At 39.7% G+C, this 20,724-nt stretch overlaps 1 protein-coding gene across 2 annotated transcripts; it reads left to right on the top strand.

Annotated features, from left to right (window-relative positions):
- The first annotated feature begins 3,427 nt into the window (after window positions 1–3,427).
- Window positions 3,428–20,509, top strand: LOC137256113 (glycoprotein 3-alpha-L-fucosyltransferase A-like). Of its 2 annotated transcripts, none has more exons than XM_067793814.1 (2): window positions 3,428–3,531; window positions 19,211–20,509. In XM_067793814.1, exons 1-2 carry the CDS (start codon window positions 3,526–3,528, stop codon window positions 20,507–20,509), a joined length of 1,305 nt encoding a protein of 434 aa, XP_067649915.1. In that variant the 5' UTR covers window positions 3,428–3,525. The 2 variants fall into 2 exon arrangements, with proteins under 2 accessions (XP_067649915.1, XP_067649914.1); XM_067793813.1 differs by lacking the exon at window positions 3,428–3,531 and adding an exon at window positions 16,370–16,432.
- Window positions 20,510–20,724: the final 215 nt, after the last annotated feature.

Genomic DNA, 20,724 nt, shown 5'->3' with positions numbered 1-20,724 from the left:
AATGCATTCTTTTATGCTGCACACCCTGAATGACATTGCTGCATTCATTTATGGTTTACACAATGCAAATATGTTATGCATTCTTATGTTTCACGTAGTAATTGTTGTGACGCATCCATTCATCCAAGGCTTTGTATTTTCCCCTCCAGTTGCGTTTCTCAAAACACAGTACAATGCAATCAGTTGTGTGTCACCCCAAATGCTGTCAGGCATTCCGTATTTCCTCACACACAATGGAGAGATACATCTAGGTTTGTATCACGTACGCTGATGTGATGCATGTAGATTACCTTTACATACAGTTAGTAATGCGTTTATATATGTTCTCACACATTTATTTTGCATTCAGTAATGTTCAACACATTGACGTGAAACACTCAGTTATGTTTGACGCTGTAGGATGTGAAGCATTGAGCTGTGATGTCATCCACAGTGATGTCATCCACAGTGATGTCATCCATATGGTTACGTGTCACACATACAATGGTATGGCAATTATTCATGTATATTTCATAAACATTTGTGTCCATTACATTCATAATCATTTTATACGTCACTTGAATTCTCAGGTATATAATTTGCACACATAGCATTTGCAAAAGCAAAATACTTTTTTCATGCACTAACAATTCTTGTAATGTAATCAAAAAGGTATTTTAAATCAGTAGTTACACTTAGTATCATGATCCTTATGATCCTGTTACTGGTCATGAATCTGCTTCTCAAGCATTCCATTTCTTATTGAATACGTTGTATAACGAAGGAACTGGTGATTTGACATTTGCCTGGTGTCTTTGCTTGAAAAATAAGTTGTCAGACAATTCTTGAAAAATAGGGATGAAAAAGAACCAAAACACACCTCAGTACACATCCGTGGCGTTTGTCAAATAGTCGGTCTTCCGCGAATCTATGTGTAAATGATACATTGTATATTTTCATGTTGTTTACACACACACACACACACACACACACACACACACACACACACACACACACACACACTAACACACACACTAACACACACACACTAACACACACACTAACACACACTAACACACACACACTACACACATACACACACTAACACATACATCACACACATACACCACACACATACACCACACACACACAGAAAGTAAGCTGCTCAACGACGACTTATCTGCTCATTTTCTGGCTGACAAATAAAACTAACAACGAATATTATAATTCCGGATGTTTAACTAACATTCCCTTTCTGTCCTTTAGACATAGCAACCATATGGTGACGCCCTCTCAGTCCCTGAAACAGACGATTTCCTTTCGATCAATCCTGCATGGAAATGTATATATTATATCATGCAAGTTATATTTTCCAATTCTCCACAGCAACTCACTAAAGCTAATGTTCAATTTAAATGTACTTGACTATTTCTATCAACAATATTTATGTTACGGAACCAAGAGCGAATTTACAGTCTGGCATGCCACTTCCTTTGTGCATTTTGTAAAAGGTAGCATGGGTGGCAAAGTCACGTATGACCCTGAAATAGTTGCCGCTTTATGCGTGCCACAAACCTGTGCTCATGGGTTCAAATCCAATATTGGTCCTGATTGTAACTACCAAGTTAAAGTCCTTTACCATTGTGTAAAACATCAAAGACTATCGGTATATGTTTTTCTCTCTTTCACATATATCAGTGGTTCATAATTGCATTTCGAACGTAAAATAATTTATGTTTTTCCTTGCCGATGTGGAAATCGATGCCATAGGATGGTACAATAAACTCTTATCCTTGCCCTCTTGTAACAAATAATAAGTCAGTTTGATATCTCTTTGTCTATATTTCTTTAAAACGTCAGTTCGTCCCTTTTCTTTCCTGCAATGGGCTGTGTTTTAATTCCAGGTGACCATGAGCAGGATTTCAGGATTGACAGTTTACAAATAAAAATGATTTCACTCTGGATTGATTGGTTCTAGATATACATGGTTTCACTTTGGATTGGCAGGTTTAAGATGTAGATGGTTTCACTTTAGATTTACAGGTTCCAGACTAACAGTGGTTCACTTCGGATTGACAGGTTTAAGATTGACATGTCTTCACCCTGGATCCAAAAGTGTCAGATTTACATGGTTTCACTCTGGACTTACTGGTTCGATCTTGGTTTACAGGGGTTTACTCTTGTTTGGCAGGTTCGAGATATTGAGTGGATCCAAGGTTCTTAAAACTAGAACCTAACCTAGTATATTGCGTCATGGTTGCAATCACAGGTGCGAGTTGTTTTTACTTTCTGCTTTATAATCATTTTATAATCATCACTTTAATCATCATAAAGTTCTGTGGGTCGTGAGCAAAGATGTCTTATGATGACGTTTATAGATCATTCAACTGGTGATGTGTGCGGAAAGGTAATTATAACAGACGTAATTATGTAAGTACAATCGTCGCCTGTTACACTAAGTGAATATCTTGTGCATTGGCCAGACTGAGAAAGGCAAACCATGCAGTAAGGTCGAGAGGTTTATATTGAAATTTTTGATGGCATTGCCTTAAAACATATCAGTGTGTTATTTTTTCAGTCGTTTTAAGGGAAATATTTATATTTATGTATATATGGGAATTTGTATAAATATCACCATGATTTCTCCGTGTATTCAATCATATGAATTTGGAATAAAATAAAAAATAAGCTTTGCGTTACTCTTTATTTGTTGGTGGTAGATACTTGAAATATGTCACTGCGCAAAGTTGCGAGCAAAACGTTACGGAAGAAATCTATTTCTGTGGGTTCGAATCCCTGTTGTCTTTGTTGTGTGTCCAGTTTGTGGACCCGCACACTGCCGTGGTTGGTGTATTCTTTAATGCCGATCTCAGCAATATTCCAGCTATATGGCGTCCTCTTAACAATCGAGTACGGGATACCTTTACAAGTGATCAACAGTATGAACATCGGTCTGCACCACCGTGATACTATGACATATGTCAACGAGCCTAACCACTCCATCCTGTCACTCACTCACTCACTCACTCACACTCACTCACTTCCCAAAGAGTGAATGAGTGAATTTAGTTTTGTGCCGGTGTTCGCAAAAAATGTTATTAAAACGATACAACCAAACTAAAAACACGAAAACGGGTAAACAATAACGAAACGTTTCAGACACTGTCTATCATAACCAACTTATCGATACTGATATGACTCAACTACTTTGCTAAAAATGTGTAATCCTGAATATAACATGTGTGCCATTTATATGCCTCTTTTTAGAGATTCGAACCATGGACCCATTCGACATAAAAGATCCCTCGAACCTTTATGTGAAAACCAAAAGTTCCCAAACCGTTAAAAGTTCCATAACGCCGAAGTCATTACTGAGGAAACCGAATCTCGCTGCGCAGCTGGCAGCTCCTTTACGAGACATCCGGCGGAGCTTGGATACTGTAGCGAAAATCGGAAGCTGGGCCGACGGAGTTGTGGAGCCTGGAAGAAGACCTGCATATAGTTTGATGGATAACATCCAGACTGGACTGTCCATGTTCAGACAATATGAAGGTAAGACAAATATGCTTGTATGCTGTGAGAGAAAACCGACCCATCTGGGATTTGACTCTATTCCGAGAACTTCTAAGCACTACTTTTAGTCTTTGGCTGAGGTGGAAGTCATAAAAGTCAGTACTGGGGAGCGACGGGGAGGGTGTGTATATCGTGGGTGGGGGTTGGGGGGTGGGAGGGGATGGTGTCTACGGCAAATAGGTTATGATCGAGAAGGAGGAAGAAAGAGAATAAGAAACACTGGGGAAAATGAGAAAGACGAAAGCAGAGAATGTTGTATGTTTGGGTGAAGGTAATGTCAGTTTATCGGACGTGTTTTATGAGGTTTAACATGTTGGCCTAGAAGCCATGACCCCAAAATGGTGAAAATGTGGTGCAGTTCTGGCGACCGGATTGAATGACATTTTTCACAATCGGGAATGACTTAGTTTTGTTTTAAAGCCGGTTGTCATCAAATAGCGTGCGTGACTACTCTGAGAGGGCCCTTTTCAGGTGAAACATGTCCTATCAGTTGTGGCAACATATTAATGGTTTAAGGTTCAGTATAATAACTCTGGTTTAACCGATTTTCATTAAAAAATTAGTTTAGGAATGCTCACATCAGGATTTAAAATTGTGGACAATAATACATTAATTATATATTTGTAACTTTTTGTTATGCAGTGTGATTGTAATGACAATCCAACTGTATTTTCGACATATTTGATATCGCTGATACTCTTTAAAGCATGAAGCATTTTCTGTTGATCAAATAATATGTAATATTACTGACTTTAACACAAACTATCGAGTTTTGTTTCTTTCAATAGTATTTCAGGAAAACAGTGCCATCCAAAGGAATATATAATCTCCAAATGACATCATGAATGAATCAGAAAAAGAATGATGATTTGGGAAAAAATACCTTTAATTTGTAAAGTTAAACGCATATTTTCTCATCAAATGCCCGTTTTATTAAATTTGACATTTGATGTTACCAAAATATTTTTGCGATATGCATATATGTAATACTATCGGCCACAATTTTAATCATGATGTGAACATTCTAAAACTACTATTTTGATGAGACATGGTCGATCCACACCAGTTATTAAATTAAACCATCTAGCTTTCGATTAAAATGGTGACATAACTGACATGACATGTTACTCCTTAAAAGGGCCCCTTCATGGTATTCACGCACGATAGTTGATGACAACAGGTGTTAAATCAGAGCTAACATTCCTGGTTGTGCAAAATCACATCTCATTCGGTCACCATAACTGTCCCACATTTTCACCATTTGGAGGTTCTCACTTCTAGACCAAAAAACGTTGCCGATTTAGTTAACGCAATATTTCCGTCGCTCGTCAACGTTGTGTAGTCAGCTAGATAGATTTTCCGCTCTCCTGAAGTTGCGGATGTTTGAATGAAAATATGACGAAGAGGAAACATGTGAGAAGCGTTCGGGAAACACGGAGCAGTGACACACGTGATGCGGTATTTGTAATTATAATTGGAAACAGAGTAAGTTTGGTTCTGAAGGAGACCAACTTGTGTTTAACCATATGGCCTAACAAGCGAAGAGCCGGATGATGTTACAGGTAGCTTTGACAGCGAACTTCATTGTTCAGGGTTGTCTACTTTGGGTACGCCATATGATTGGTTCGAATGGCAGTTTGATCCATGTTTGTCAAGGTGGATATCTATTTTGAAGCACAATACGACGCAAATCGGAGGAGTTGCTTCCTTTGAAGGTGTCAGAAATCTGTGAATATTGTTCGAAAACACATTTCGAAGTGTGCCATATCGTTCACAAGCGACGAAAAAACCAACCTGCTTGGAAACCCCTGGGGAGCTCGCCAACGCCAGGAATGGCTGTTTTTCTAGGATGTGTAAGAAACCTGTCAATATGGTTCGAATATACATTTGATTGTCACATCGTTCTCATCGCTAAGCAACGGAAATACGACCCCGCTTGGAAAAATTTCCAACCTCATTAACTTGACGTTGAATGTTGCATGGCCAAAGTGCGGTAATTAAGATGCGATAAAGTTCTTATAATTATCAGTTCTTATGAAACCAACGGTTCTACTGGAACGACAGACATTTGAAATAGCTGTTCTGCTGTGCAAAGAGAGACAGCAAATCTTGGTGCACAATTATGTGATGCAATCAGTCAAGCTCCACGCATGTTGATGTAAGTTTCATACACAGTGATATGATGCATTTATAAATGGTCTTCACACAATGATGTGAAGCATTTATGCATGGGTCACACACAATGATGTGCTGAAATTAGTAGTGTTTCACACATACTTAAGTGACATAATCAGTTATGTTTCAGTCACACTTATGTCATGCATTTATATATGGTTTACACATCATTATTGGATGCGCTTATTTATGTTTCACATGCACTTGCAATGTGTGAGTGAGTTAGTTTAGCAATCGCACGGCGAGGGGAAATCAAAAAGGTAATAAAACTGTGGCTCCGTGACGTAGTATGAGGTATAGATATGAGGACCGATGTAGAATTTATCTACATTTCTGAGGGGGTTCGGAGAGGAAGGGTAGGAGTGGGGGCGATATTTCGCTCGACGATTTTCTGAAAATCACATGGTGTCGCTAGGCTTTATTAGTTTGAGCCAGACGTTTGTGATAGTGAAAACAATGATCATCCTCGCTCATCACGATAATTTCTTCAAACTAAACAGTTTTGGGTGGATGGACCATCAGATGCAGTTATTTGAAAATATCCCCGGTAGTTTTTGTCTGATTGCAATGAAGCATCAAGTAAAAGGTGTTGGCTTTTTCAGATTTTCTAACGCCTGGATGGTATAATGACTGACCCAAACTGATCCCATTTCTGCGGGTTTTTACCTCGCTATTTAATCGTGTTATGTAAATATATGACGTCTATTACGTATAATAATACAAACTGACATTTGATTTATTTGAAACCGTAAACTGAATAACTCTACTTTGCCTTTGCTAGAAGCATCTGGAATTTTACTTAGGTAAATGCGTACATGCAGGGCAATTGCTTATACATGTATTGCATGTATTTCTCATGCAACAATAAAGTTCTGTTCATATCCTCTAAACAGTGTCGGCTCATAAGTTTTCACATGGAAATCAGCAATTAATACTCCCATGTTGTAATCCGTTAATCCGTGTTAGGACGTTTCAACCTACCTGTTACCTGTCATCATTCACTTGATGGTCAGTTAATGAAATTATGACAGGTATAATTAGTGGTATAGCCATTCAATAGCCACTTATAGTCAATTAGTGATAGTGCGAATTTGTCAAAAGGTAGTGTTTATATATGTACATTTACTAATCTACACGGAATGCACTCTGTCGTGTGTATGTCTGTGTCTGTGTGAAAACAACACCCTTCTATCAAAGGATTAACCGCCAGTACATTGATTGCTCATTATTGGCTAACTTATTTTCTTATGCAATTCGTTGCCAGGTGTGATATCTTGGATGACCAATGAGACTTACACCAATGTGAAATACCTGAAACGATACATCACAATATTAGGCTGGTAAAAGACACATCACTTGGAAAATGACTTGCAGATGGATGGCATGTCACTGTTTTTTTTTGTGCACATTGACCGATGCATTCCTCGAACAATGTAATAACCTGACATTGCTCCTATAACTTGTTTGCCAACAGGTCTTAAACCAGATAAATAATTTGTTTTCAATGTTAATATTTGCATACTGTTTGTAGCATTCAACAGAGTCATTGTTTTCATCGTGAAGTGTAATGATAAAGACAACATACACAAGGGCATGTGTGCGAATTATGATTCACATTGGCAAACTATAAAATGTCTAGATATTACATTCCTGTTATACTGTCGCTATAAGTATCAGCAGATTCTTTCTATTAAGTTTTAAAATGCATTTAAATGCACTTTTAATCATACAAGTATGATTATGAACTAATGAGGATTATAAGACCAAACATAAAGACGTACATTGATTGGTATCTACATACTGGCGAGTGGATGTTAATAAACCAAGTGAATGTAACAATTAATAAATTTATCGTGCAGTATTGTCACATAAGTTGTTATGCTACAAGTTGGGTCATGCAAAATCCTTTCGGCCATGATTCAAATACATATTTAGAAAGTAGAAAATAGTTTTGATTTTCCAACTTGATGAAAACAAATCATAATGAAGTGAAATTGGGTTAAACATTATTGCACTCAAAGAGCATGCATTCTCGCGTGTGTGTTTGTGGGTGCGCACATATGATTATTTCTATTTGTAATGTGTGTGCTTTTTTCTCTATGTATCGTTTAAACACAATGTATGTGTACGTCCGTGCGTGTTCTCCAGAAAAATGGCTATTAATTTGAAAACGTTAGCCCGCGTAGATACTATGCCCTATTTTCAATATGGATTCTATTCAACATACAGGCAAATAATCAAACTACCAAGTCGCCTTACCTCGACAAGTGCTATTTAAGATTTTGCATGTACCGAAACATATTACAGTGGGCTCTCCTCATTCAAGTGCTGGTTTAAGAGCATGATTCCAAACATGCTGTAGCAATTAAAAACATACTGGTAATTAGGTCGGTAGACAAACTTGTAGATAGTATATCGCAGATTAATTAGATTAAGTTCGTTTACGTTGATACAGGTATAAAGCTATGCAGCAAACGTTATTATGTCCTCGATCATATTTACTTGCCGCTCATCACGTAAGGTATTTCTTCATATTTACACACACACTCACAGAGAACGTCCAGCCAAACTTGAACCAGTGTGTATGTAATGTGAAATGAGTGAGTCAGTGAGTGAGTCAGTGAGTGAATAGATGAGTACATTTCAGGTATATACCAGCAAAATCAGGACAGGACACACAAGGAAATGAATGAGTGTATACGCGAGTGAGTGAGTTTTAGGTACATCATTTAGGTTCCAGGAACCTAATTCTCGAAACGTTCGTAGCCCTAGTAATTCTTAACTTTAATCGTAGCCAATGTGTTAAGAACGGGCTTAAGAAGTTCGTATGGCTACGAACGTTTCGAGAATAGCTAGCCAGGTACATCAGGGTGGGGTAAACAGGACACAGTTGCAGGATTAGTGAGTTAGTGAGTATGATTCAGCCAGATTACAGCTATATCGGGACGGGAGACACTAGAAATAGATGCAAGATGAGTGGGTGAGTGAATGAGGTAGTGAGTGAGTGAGTGAGTTTTAGCAATATTCCAACTATACCAGGACGAGAGACACTAGAAATAGATGGAAGATGAGTGAGTGATTGAATGAGGTAGTGAGTGAGTGAGTGAGTTTTAGCAATATTCCAACTATACCAGGACGAGAGACACTAGAAATAAGATGAGTGAGTGATTGAATGAGGTAGTGAGTGAGTGAGTGAGTTTTAGCAATATTCCAACTATACCAGGACGAGAGACACTAGAAATAGATGGAAGATGAGTGAGTGATTGAATGAGGTAGTGAGTGAGTGAGTGAGTTTTAGCAATATTCCAACTATACCAGGACGAGAGACACTAGAAATAGATGGAAGATGAGTGAGTGATTGAATGAGGTAGTGAGTGAGTGAGTGAGTTTTAGCAATATTCCAACTATACCAGGACGAGAGACACTAGAAATAGATGGAAGATGAGTGAGTGATTGAATGAGGTAGTGAGTGAGTGAGTGCGTTTTAGCAATATTCCAACTATACCAGGACGAGAGACACTAGAAATAGATGGAAGATGAGTGAGTGATTGAATGAGGTAGTGAGTGAGTGAGTGAGTTTTAGCAATATTCCAACTATACCAGGACGAGAGACACTAGAAATAGATGGCAGATGAGTGGGTGAGTGAGTGAGGTAGTGAGTGAGTGAGTGCGTTTTAGCAATATTCCAACTATGCCAGGACGAGAGACACTAGAAATAGATGGAAGATGAGTGAGTGATTGAATGAGTGAGTACGTTTATTCAACCAGCAAATATCAGGGTGGGACACAAGAGAAACAGCTGGAAGATGAGTGAGCCAGTGAACATGTTTTCGCGATATAGTCCAGCTATATCAGGTCGGGGGACACTAGAAATAGATATAAGATGTGTGAGTGAGTGACGGGGTTTGTTCGAGCACCATTCCAGCAATATTAGGGCGGGAACACCAGAAATAGATGAAGGGCAAGATATGTCCGTGTAACTTCACGCCTACAAACAAATCTCTGTGGGAAGCTATTGTTTATGTGCTGTTCGCCGCGGTGTTCGCTCCTCTCTCTGACCTGAGTGAGTGTGACATACCAATAGGAGTTGGAATGTATCCTCAGAACGCCATGACATCAGGAATTCGCCCAGACACAACACCAAAAGGCCCGTGCACTTAGTAAACGCGTACAGACCCACAGTTCTGACACGTACAGTACCGGGGACTCTATTTTGGGTCTTATATACAGAAACATCAAAGGGCGTCTAACGGCCTGAGCGTATGCTTGTGCACAAAAAGAATATCGCTCCCTCGAAAATCAATTTTCACGCCACGACGATTGTAAGCCTGTACGGCGGGTTACAGAGAACACAGGCGAACATCGTCAATTGTTTTTTTTTGTGAATTGTATTTAACCTGACGCTGACCTGGATTGCAATTCAACTGTGGAGTATTTATATTACTGTCTTTCAGCCGACTATTGTATGATATAATTCGACGGCTCACATTAATGACAACATTCTTCTTACGAAGTGAATGTATATTTTAAGGCTAACGATAATCATGATTATGAAATTAGGCTACGCAAGTGACGGACTCCGCGACGCTTTTAAACGTGTTTGATAAATCCATTTGGATGGATTACTGACATCACGCCTGTTAAAAAATGATATTCTGTCTTTGGCCAAGCAAAAACGGAAGCGAGCAAGGAAGCAGGCAGTCGGTCCATCACTCAACCAGACATCCATCCATCCATTCATTTTTCATTGCAAATTTGTTGTAAAGCCTTGCACCGAATCGGCGCAGCTGGATGGGCCTCAGATTAGAACCCGTGACCTGTAGATTCTGGACATAAGACGCGGCATAAACCATACAAAGAACTATGGCGTCCCTGTCCCCATCCGTAAGTTGTATCCAGAGTTATTACACACATGAAACAGTGAAGTCAGTGCCCGCACATTATTCATAAGGGTCGAACTTGTGAGGGTCGTTTCTGGCGAATACTGCTTAATGCATTGCAACATCATTTTCACTCGCTATAGGGCTGCTTGGTCCGTATTTGGTGCATGCCTGATGCGAATGTTAGTGTGTCATTTTGACCGAAGCGGGTATTGACGTGGCGACTGTGTGGATATTTGTCTCTGCTGAGTGAAGCTGCTCGTGATGATGACGTCATGGTAGGTACTTCCTCCTTGAGGAGAGTGACAGATGTCCGTTTCTCGTGACAACATATTGCAAAGCCACATATTTACCTGCTTCTAGTGTGAAGTAAATCACTGTCCATAAATGAAGATGTGCTTTCAGACTTATGTCACGTGGTGTACTTGCTGTCAATTCAGCACAATTGCTAAGGCTCATATTCTCTACAGAAGGGTTGTTAAACCAAGTAATGTCCCAAGTATGGTTTTGTCATCTGCACAACTATCAAGACTCATAATCTCCACAGTAGGGGATATTAAACCAAATTATACCGATGTTATGTCCCAATTTGGACTTCGTCATCTCCACAACGATGCTCATGCCGTTGATCACTGGGATGTCTGGTCCAGACTAGATTTTGTACGGACTGCCGCCATGTAGCAGGACTATTGCTGAATGAAGCGTAAAACTAAACTCACTCACTCACTAACTCACTCACTCACTCACTCACTCGTCATCGGCTCAACTGCCAGTGCTCATAGTCACTATAACAGTGAATATTCAATAGTAAGTAATGTCCCAATTATGACGTTGTCATCTGTACAAATGTCACGGCTCAAAATCTCACACACAACGGTCCTTCTGTACGCCTGACTGCCTGATGTGTACTTCCAGGGTCAACATACTGTATAGGGCACGTATAATACATATACGCCTTCACGGAGATTGTCAAAAATGTAAGCCCTGTTCACCCCGACCTTAAGAGAGTATTAAACATACAACACTTAACGTGACATTTGACAAGGCCCTTCTACATATCTAACTTCATACACACATATCAGTCGGAGTTCCGTGAAGGAGGGGGATCATAAACAAACAAGCTTTACTGGTTGGTTTCTCGTTAAATACCGCACTCAGAAATATCCCAGCCGCAGGGCAGCAGTCGGTAAATAATCTCGTCTGAAAAGACAATACAGTTGTAAACATCTTGAGAATTGATCTATGCAATACGATGAGATACGGTGACATTTCTCAGGCAAGTGATTGACCTAACTAGCCGATCCAGTTAGTCACCTTTTACGACAGGCATGGTTTACTGAAGATCTTCTAACCCGGATCTTCACGAGTCACACTAATATGTAGCATCGTAAAATCAATGAATAGCTCTTTCAAAACTGAAAGGTAGGATGGACGAACATACCTGACATGACGAAAACCTAAACTTGCTTCTTTGGGGGCTTTTTCTTTACTGAGATGGTCGTTTGGTCGGGTGCATTAGGCGGGTGGGACTGACTGTGCAAGCTCTCTAACGCATGGGAACCGCGTTGCAACAGGTGGTTACATTTGGTTATGTATAGTCGTATTTGGGAGACGAGGGAAGGTACTCATATGATCCTCTAATCTGGTCTTGATTATGGTGGAGACGGTGGGGCACCTAGTGGGTAAAACGTTTACTTGTCAATACGAAGGTCCGGGTTCGATTCCCCACATTTTATACAATATGTGAATCCCACTTAAGGTGTCCTTCGCTGTGATATTTAGGAGATAAACATCATGTGTTGGCCAATTTCCGGGTCTTATTGAGTATTTGAAGCACGGGAATGCATTTGGAACCGACGGCGTCAGCCGGAGGTTTCAAATGAAATATTCCCGTGCTTCAAATACTCAATAACTCCCCGAAATTGGCCAACACATGATGTTTCTCGACATTGTAAACAAAAAAGTAAACCAAAGGGGTTTTACTGTCTTACAGCAGTAAAGTGTCATCAGCTGGCCGTTTCAGCTGGTTCCCATGGTGGAGTTGCTCATTTGTGACGTCATTCTAACTTTACGTCACAATATAATTTGAATGACGTCACCACTGTTGATGACACAACAAAACAATTGTTTACGTGTAAATACGCAGTGAATAGTCTTACAGTTTCCGGGAATCTAATACCATGTGATCATGTTTTTCAACCAATCAGATTACAGAACACAGTGACTTTTGGTTTACAATGTGGAATAATGCTAAAAGTGGCGTAAAACTCACTCACGTCGTTGAAAGAAACATCAAAAGAAACAGCCCGACATACACACCTGCTGTTTTACACCACGATCTCTCCATCAATTCCTGTGTCTCCACGTGTGAGACAGATCTGTTGTTAACATTTTTAGTTCTAAAATATTCGTTCATAAAGACAAAAGGATAAGGGACAAGGTCTTGCAAATCGTAAAACCGCTCTCCAAAAATATTTCCAAGAAAAAAGGCAGAGTCAGCAGTCATTAGAAATAAACACGGGCGAAGATTAATAAAACTATCATAAACCCAAAGGCCCAAAGAATGAAAACTACTGGAAAAGGGTTAGGGATCCAGGTTTTGTGTGGACACTTCGTAAGCAACTATGAATGACCAACAGATCTCTTTGATGATGAATACCGGTACATAAATGTTACAACCACGATGGGCCATTATGGTGTGATTAAACTGACAAGCACACATGAAAGTACACATGTGTAACTGTTGCTGCGAAGTTTTTCGTTCTAACTAAAATCACTGTTGAAGAACACATGTTTCATTTGCAACCCAAAACATTTGTAAGAAAGTTTCTAAAAAATGTTATTATTGTCCCATGCACGAGCACTTTTCATACAGGGGGGATAAAATCCGTTTGTCATGAAGACTGAACACTCACTTGACAAAGACCTCACGAGGAAATCCAAAGATTGACGATCCAGAAAGAGACGTTCTATACTCACAGCACCACAAGAGTATCACTGTTTGTTGGTTATTCACCAACGCAACCGGATGTTGACGGTGACGTCATCAGCAGCCGCATCATTGCATCACAGCGTGAGCCGATTCGCAATGACAAGACGACTTCGTGGTGCTTTCGTATGGGCCAACGGGCATGACCTTGACCTTCAATCATCGGCTGCAGTGATCACCCCTACATCGCTGTTTATTGTCACAAACTTATGTTGCTGATAAAACACGAGTATTGCAGTGTGCCTTTTCATACAGTTTACATTTGATCAAAGGTTTTGTTATTTTTGCCATACTGGAAGAAACACAATCTGTGTACTTTCTTTTGCTCTTCAGTTTATTTTAATGGACACTGTACATAAATATTTCAGTCATAATGAGCATTTATTCCGCTCTCACCAACTGCCACCCGCACCCCTCACCTCGCTCTCCCCCTGTCAACGTTAATGTTCTCTGTGTGAGTGGTGGGAAGTATAAATACAGCAGATAGTTGGAGTAGATACACATCTCAAAGTTACTTTGAACAGCATGAAGTGTCGCAACTGAAGTATTTTGCAAACAGCTGTAAAAGGACGCTACGGATATTTCATAATTGCCTTACTTGGTCTGTATATGTGCATACAGGCACACGGTATCGGTCGGATTAGAAAAGAGCAAATTTGTATTGGACGGTCCTTAAATGAGTTCTCCCTTGACTTTAGTGGTAGAGATGGGTGTGTGTAATAGCTAAACACATGGCAACGTGTCTGTCTGTCCATGCTCTTGTCTATTACATAAGTAATAAAAGTGCTAAAATTTGTCTACCTTCGTTGATGTCATTCAGTTTGCGGGAGTGAATATAATCTTTCAATGTGTTTGTGGAGTATGTGGTGTAATCAAGTGGAACTGTACAGGAGAGCAAATCTGGTAACAACAAGGGTCAAGTGACAAGAGACCTACATGGGTGGTGCCGTTACAACGAGAGACGAAAGACCTGTTACAAGTGAATGGTATTTATCTTTGGGTCCTTGTCTCAATGGTGTTCAGTTGCTGTTTGCATAAGGACAATCCAAGCTACAAGCATAACGGTTACCAGACACCTGGTGTGAATATAACTATTTGCACAAAGAATGTTATTTAAGTGCGAAAAGTATTACCTTAACGCATAGTAGTTTAGCATTTCCGAGAGTGTGTCCTGTTGGTCTGTTCTTGGGTTGTGTCCCGTGTCGATGGTTTTTGACTGTGGTCTGAGACAATTTTATTAGATTTTGTAATGTGGGTTGTTTTTTGACTGTGTCTTTTGGGTTTGTTTTTCTGCTGCGTCTCAGAGACTGTGGCTATATTCTTTGTACGTGTCCTGTGACTGATTTGTTCGTGTGTGTCTTGTATCTATGATATTTATCTGTGTTCTTCGTCTCGTCTGTATCCTCAGGGTTTGTTCTCCGCCTGTTTCCTGTGGTATGTTCTTCCTCTGTGTCCCGTGGGTTTCCTTTTCGTATGTGTCCCGTGGCTGTGTCTTGTGATTCTGCGTCCTGTATGTTTGTTCATCGTCTGTGTCATGTAGGTGGGTTTTTTATTTACTGTGTCATGTTGGAATGTTATTTTTGCTGTGTCATGTGGGTTTGTTCTGCGTCTGTGTCCTGTGGGTATGTTCTTTGCTGTGTCATGTTGCTTCGTTCGTCGTCTGTGGCCTGTGGGTATGGATTTTGCTGTCCCCTGTGGGTTTATTCTTCGTCTGTGTCGTGTGGGTTTGTTCTTTTGTCGTGTCCTGTGGGTTTTCGTCTCTGTCTTGTGTCTATGTTCTGTATCCTGTGAGTATGTTCTTCTGTGTCTTGGTCCTGTGGATATGTTCTTCGTGCGTGTCCTCTGTGTATGTTCTACTGTGTCCTGTGGGTTTGCTCTTTTGTTTGTTCTTCAGCTGTGTCCTCTTGCCAGGTTCAGCTGTTTTCAGTGACTATAGTTTTCTGATGTGGCCTGTAGATAATTTCTTTGCATGTGTCCTGTTGCTATGTTATTCGATTGTTCCGGTGTATGTGCTTCGACTGTTCTGAAGAGATGTTCTGTAGCTGTATCCTGCAGGTGTACTCTGGCTGACTTGTTCGTCTGTGTAAAGTGGTTATGCTGTAGGATTTTGTCACGTTCCTGTGTCCTGTAATTTTGACGTACAAACATCCAACTTAGTACATGCCAGTCTCATAACATGGTCACAGCAAATATGGGACTGGATCATACGTTAATATTATTTTTAATTCTTTATTCATGAATGTACTTCGTATCAATCGTTTCGATTTCAACATGATTTTTAAACTTAATAATATGTTTATGATTTTTCTGTAATCGTCCATTGTCAACAATTTATGATTAGAATCACATGCAGTACTCGCTGTGTTTATCAATAGATCGCACTCTTTGTCCCAGAAGTGGGTGCGGCCAACCTGACATATTGGCGAATAGGTCTTTGTTTGTTTCAAACGGAGGACCGTCTATATAATGGTTATAAACCCACTCATGCGAGCAAGCCATGGTGTATGAACGCACAGTGATTTCAAACTTTGCATATTAGCAAAATCGAAACAAGACACTGTTTGCAGTGACCTTGACCAGTAGAAAGTTATTTCAGGTTTTTCCTCAAGAAATCACGTGCATACACACTACGTGTTGACCAACTCCCATACAACACAAAAAACTGCTGTGTGACCATCGTCTCCAAGCAAACTGTATTGTGTTTGCCCACTCCACTCGTCGTGTCTCATAGCAATACAGAGCGGTTAAACAGACAGTCAGCTCACTTGCTCGTCTTGAGTGAGGGAGACTGACAACGTAGTAGGGCGTGCTTTGGGGAGACATGGTGGCACATGGGGTAAGTTCCCTTTTCTAATTGTACAAAATATAATAGTTCCTTCAGGTGTACAACTGACCTGCCTTTTGTGTGTTTATGATAACGTTTAGCTAACACCTGATTTCATAACTATTTGATAGCGTAAGACAAAGGTATTATGTATGTCAAATTCTTACTTATTCTTTACACAACATTCTTGAACTTTTCCTTGTCCTTTCGTCAGGTGAATAATATTTTATCCGTAGTATTTGTCTTATACTTGAATACCTTAAAGATCTGATTCACCTGATTATAAACTACAGAAGGGAAGCTGACCTTTAAAATAATTTTGTAAGGAGAATAACGACTTGCTTACATCTGTATTTGGTGTTATGAAATTTTATGTTTTAATAATAATCTGATGAATGTGTATGTTTTAAATGTACAGTGGAAATGAATGCAAGTTTGATCGCGTCACTATATGGCCCAAAATTGGGATTGTTGCAAGATACCAAGGTTAGGAGATGAGAAGTTTAGTTCATTGCCGCTTTTGGCAATATCCCAGCACGAAACAAGGCGAGGGACACCAGAAATGGCCTTTTATGCATTGTACCCGTGTGGGGAATCGAACCCAGGATTTCGTCGTGACTAGCGAACGCTTAACCACCAAACTACCCCACTTAACCAAACTTAAGGTACTCTCGACAGAATTATGATGAAATTGTGATGAATGTGTTGACGATAATGGTGTTGTTTGGTTAAGTTCACTTCAAAATAGAATGGTATATGCTCAGCTTGTTTGCCACAGGTATATACGTCGTACATGTGATTTGAGATTGGGGATATATTGAACATTGTAAGAAATACAGATACGTGCACCACGTCCTGAACCTGTTCGCTTAATTCCATATGAACAGCACAGTACGAAATACTGATCCGGGTTATGTCCGATGCATCTAAATATGACCCATGGTAGTAGAATGTTGTCGATTCGTATACATTTTGGAATACCTATCATGTCCCCTTTTACCCGGAGTATTGCTATATGTAAATACGATGTAAAACCACACTCACTCATTTTGGTATATATTATGTTTTGGTGTAGACTATGAATGGTTTAATATTACATCATGCAATAACAATAATGATATGATAATAATACATAGACATAGTTAAATATACTTTTCAATTCTCGATATTCTTAAACTGTCTTGTTGTAAGTTACCAGACCAGCTACATGAACTGTCTCCGTCCCAACACTCGCGAGTATTGACAAAATTTACAAGCGATGAGAGGTTAGATGTGTAAGGTTGTATTTTCACTAAGGGCAAACACAGCTTATCAGCATGTGTCAACACTTTGATTTACAACACTATGACTGTAAGGCCCCGTGAAGATCCCGATTAGGATCAGTCTTCAGTAAGTAAAAGGCGGCATGGGATCGGGTGGTCGGTCTCGCTGACGTGTTTGATACATGTCATCGTATCCCAGTTGCGTAGAACGATGCTCATGTTGTTGATCACTGGGTTTTCTGGTAATGATTTGATTATGAACAAATCGCCGCTATATAGCTGGAATATTGTAGAGTGCGGCGTGAAACTGTACTCACTCATGATGTCAATCACCGTCGACATATAGCCGGAATAGTGAGCAACAGGCAAAAACAGAAACGGAATCTAACGGAAACGCGTGGTCAGGCCGCATCATCGCATCCCATCGTAGAACAATGTTCATGCTGTTGATCTCTAGATTGCCTTGTTATTATCTACAGACTGACTTGAATCATGTATGTTTCCAAGAATGCCTTATCATTCGAAAGAAGTGGTTATTCTTTATTATTCTTTATTATGATAACATCTGTATCGCGTGGCTAATTGTTTTCCATACTGCCATTCACTTCTATTCGTTTCTTTCACATTATAAACTCATCAAAAACAAGAAACCCACGTGACGAAAATAAGTACATGTTTTAAACAGATTTAAGATTTCGCTTAAACGTGAACATAGAAGAAGTATATTCAACACACGGATGAACATATTTCATTGTTGTCACTCCAAACATTAATACAGTTTACCCACTGCACATGTGTGGACACAAGGGAGCGTTCAGGTCAGTACCTGGTGACACCACCCTTCACTGTTCCACACCCCTTGGAAGGGATCAGGCGAACTGAAGGCTAGGGAAGGGCAATGGCGTTTGCAATGGCGAGACAGGCACCTGTTACACGACCTGTATGGGTTTGGGCGTTGAAACAGCTCCCTCTGAGGTTTAAATAGTTGAAGGAAGTGAGGTCGTGAGGATTTAGCTGATGCAGCTATTTGCTGTAAGACTGTCGTGAACAACAAATAGCTTCCATCTATCTGTGTAAGAGACGGCTAATATGTGTAAGACATTGACACGATCTGCTGAAAACTCTTTCTAAACTTTTTCTAAACAGTGTATTTTCCTTTTTGTAATTAAATACACAGTGCGAACTTGACGGTAGGTATTACTGTATCTGTCTGTTGGGTTAAATTAAAACATGACATGTTACTTGGGCATCGGCGCGTAATTTATTGACTTGGGCGAGTCCCAATCATCCATTTGTTTACTTTAAGAATGAGTCTGTATGAACGCGTGTGACTGAATCTACAACGCATTAACCCGTGCTAAACGCTCCAGGCTGAATTTCTGAAAGAAAAAAAATATACATGTGTTCCTCCCTCGTCACTATTTTTTCTATCAAAAGTTATTTTAAGAAGTCCTAACTGAGAACGCTGCGTTGTCTTGCATTTAGACACTGAAAATCATTTTAGCTTAATTGTTCGTTTTTGTTTCAGGTTATAGGACTGGCATCCAGGAAATTTCGAAAGTATCACGTCTACATGACCACAGTGTTTGCGGTAACAACATTCGTCCTCAGCTTCCGTGAAATGTCCAGACTCGAACAGATCCAACGTAAAAGTTCCGCTAACCGGATGGCCCCTAACGAAGACGAATTTACAGACATTAAACGAAATTTGCTTTACGGAAAACCAGTTTTAAGAAAACAGTGGGTTGAACGAAATTTAAAGGGAAAATTTGACGACGTCATTGCACAAGCAAACAGTGTGAGCACATCAGCTGTGTATAATTGGACTTCTATGAAGGTCAAGGGCACGTGGACAAATGTCAAAGACGTGGGCACTGTTACAACGTTATTACATAAGACACGGAAACCAAAGACAGTGAGAGAGATTGTTTGGTTCAATGCACCAGCATGGATTCAAAGACAGAAGGGTTCAGAATTGTTTGGAGGTTGTAAGTACAAAATGTGTACAGTTTCATACGATCGTCAAGATCTCGCTAGAGCGGATGTTGTGCTTGTTGATGGATTTAACCTACACAAGGGGGCACCACCACCAAGATCAGCCAATCAAATGTTTGCTCTCTTTTCCTTTGAGCCACCAACATATTTAACAATACCTTCCGAGTGGAAAGACGCTTTCAACTGGACAATAACATATCGTCCAGATTCGGATGTGTGGAGGCCTTATGGAATGGTACGGAAAAGGCCATCACGTTTGAAAAGGAAAAACTATGAAAAACTAGTGAAAGAAAAAACGAACAGTGTTGCTTGGTTCGTTAGTCGATGCGTTTCGCACAGCCAAAGAGAGAAATACGTTGATGAATTGCAGAGATACGTCGATATAGACGTGTTTGGAAGGTGTGGTGATAACAAGTGCGACAAAGACTGCTATGAAAAGTTAAAATCCTATAAATTTTATCTTGCATTTGAAAATTCCTTTTGTGAGAATTACGTGACTGAGAAATTCTTCAAAACGCTTCTGCATGATGTGATTCCAGTGGTGCGTGGCGGCCCAAATTACAAGAATCTGTTTGGTAGTGGTTATATCATAGACTCAAAGGATTTTGCAAACATAAGAGAGCTAGGATATCATTTGAACTTTCTTTTAAATAATGATAAAGCCTATATAGAACTGTTAAAAATGAAGGATACGCATCGGGTATATTTTCCATTACCCTGGTGTGGTCTCTGTGAAAAAGTACACAAACCTTTAGTGAAGCAAACATATACGGACATCAACCTGTGGTTGTCCAGAGAAAAATGTCATTTACCAAATGACATAATAAAGTAAATTATATAATTTCTATTGTCATTTTTGTCATATGGCAGCTTTTCCTCCCAGGTGGAAGAAAATCGAAAAGTAATATCAGCAGATGGATTTTAAGGCCTTGTCTGGTTATGATGTGTCATGTTGTTATGTCATTGTATCTTTGTCATGTAGATGTGTCTCTGTCATGTGTTTGTGTTATTGTCTCGTGATTGTGTCATTGTCATATAGTTGTATCA

This window comes from Haliotis asinina, chromosome 11 (assembly GCF_037392515.1).
Source record: "Haliotis asinina isolate JCU_RB_2024 chromosome 11, JCU_Hal_asi_v2, whole genome shotgun sequence".
NCBI classification, from domain to species: Eukaryota; Metazoa; Mollusca; class Gastropoda; order Lepetellida; family Haliotidae; genus Haliotis; species Haliotis asinina.
Note: the sequence above shows the minus strand (reverse complement) of the source record. Positions and strands in the feature narration are given on the sequence as shown.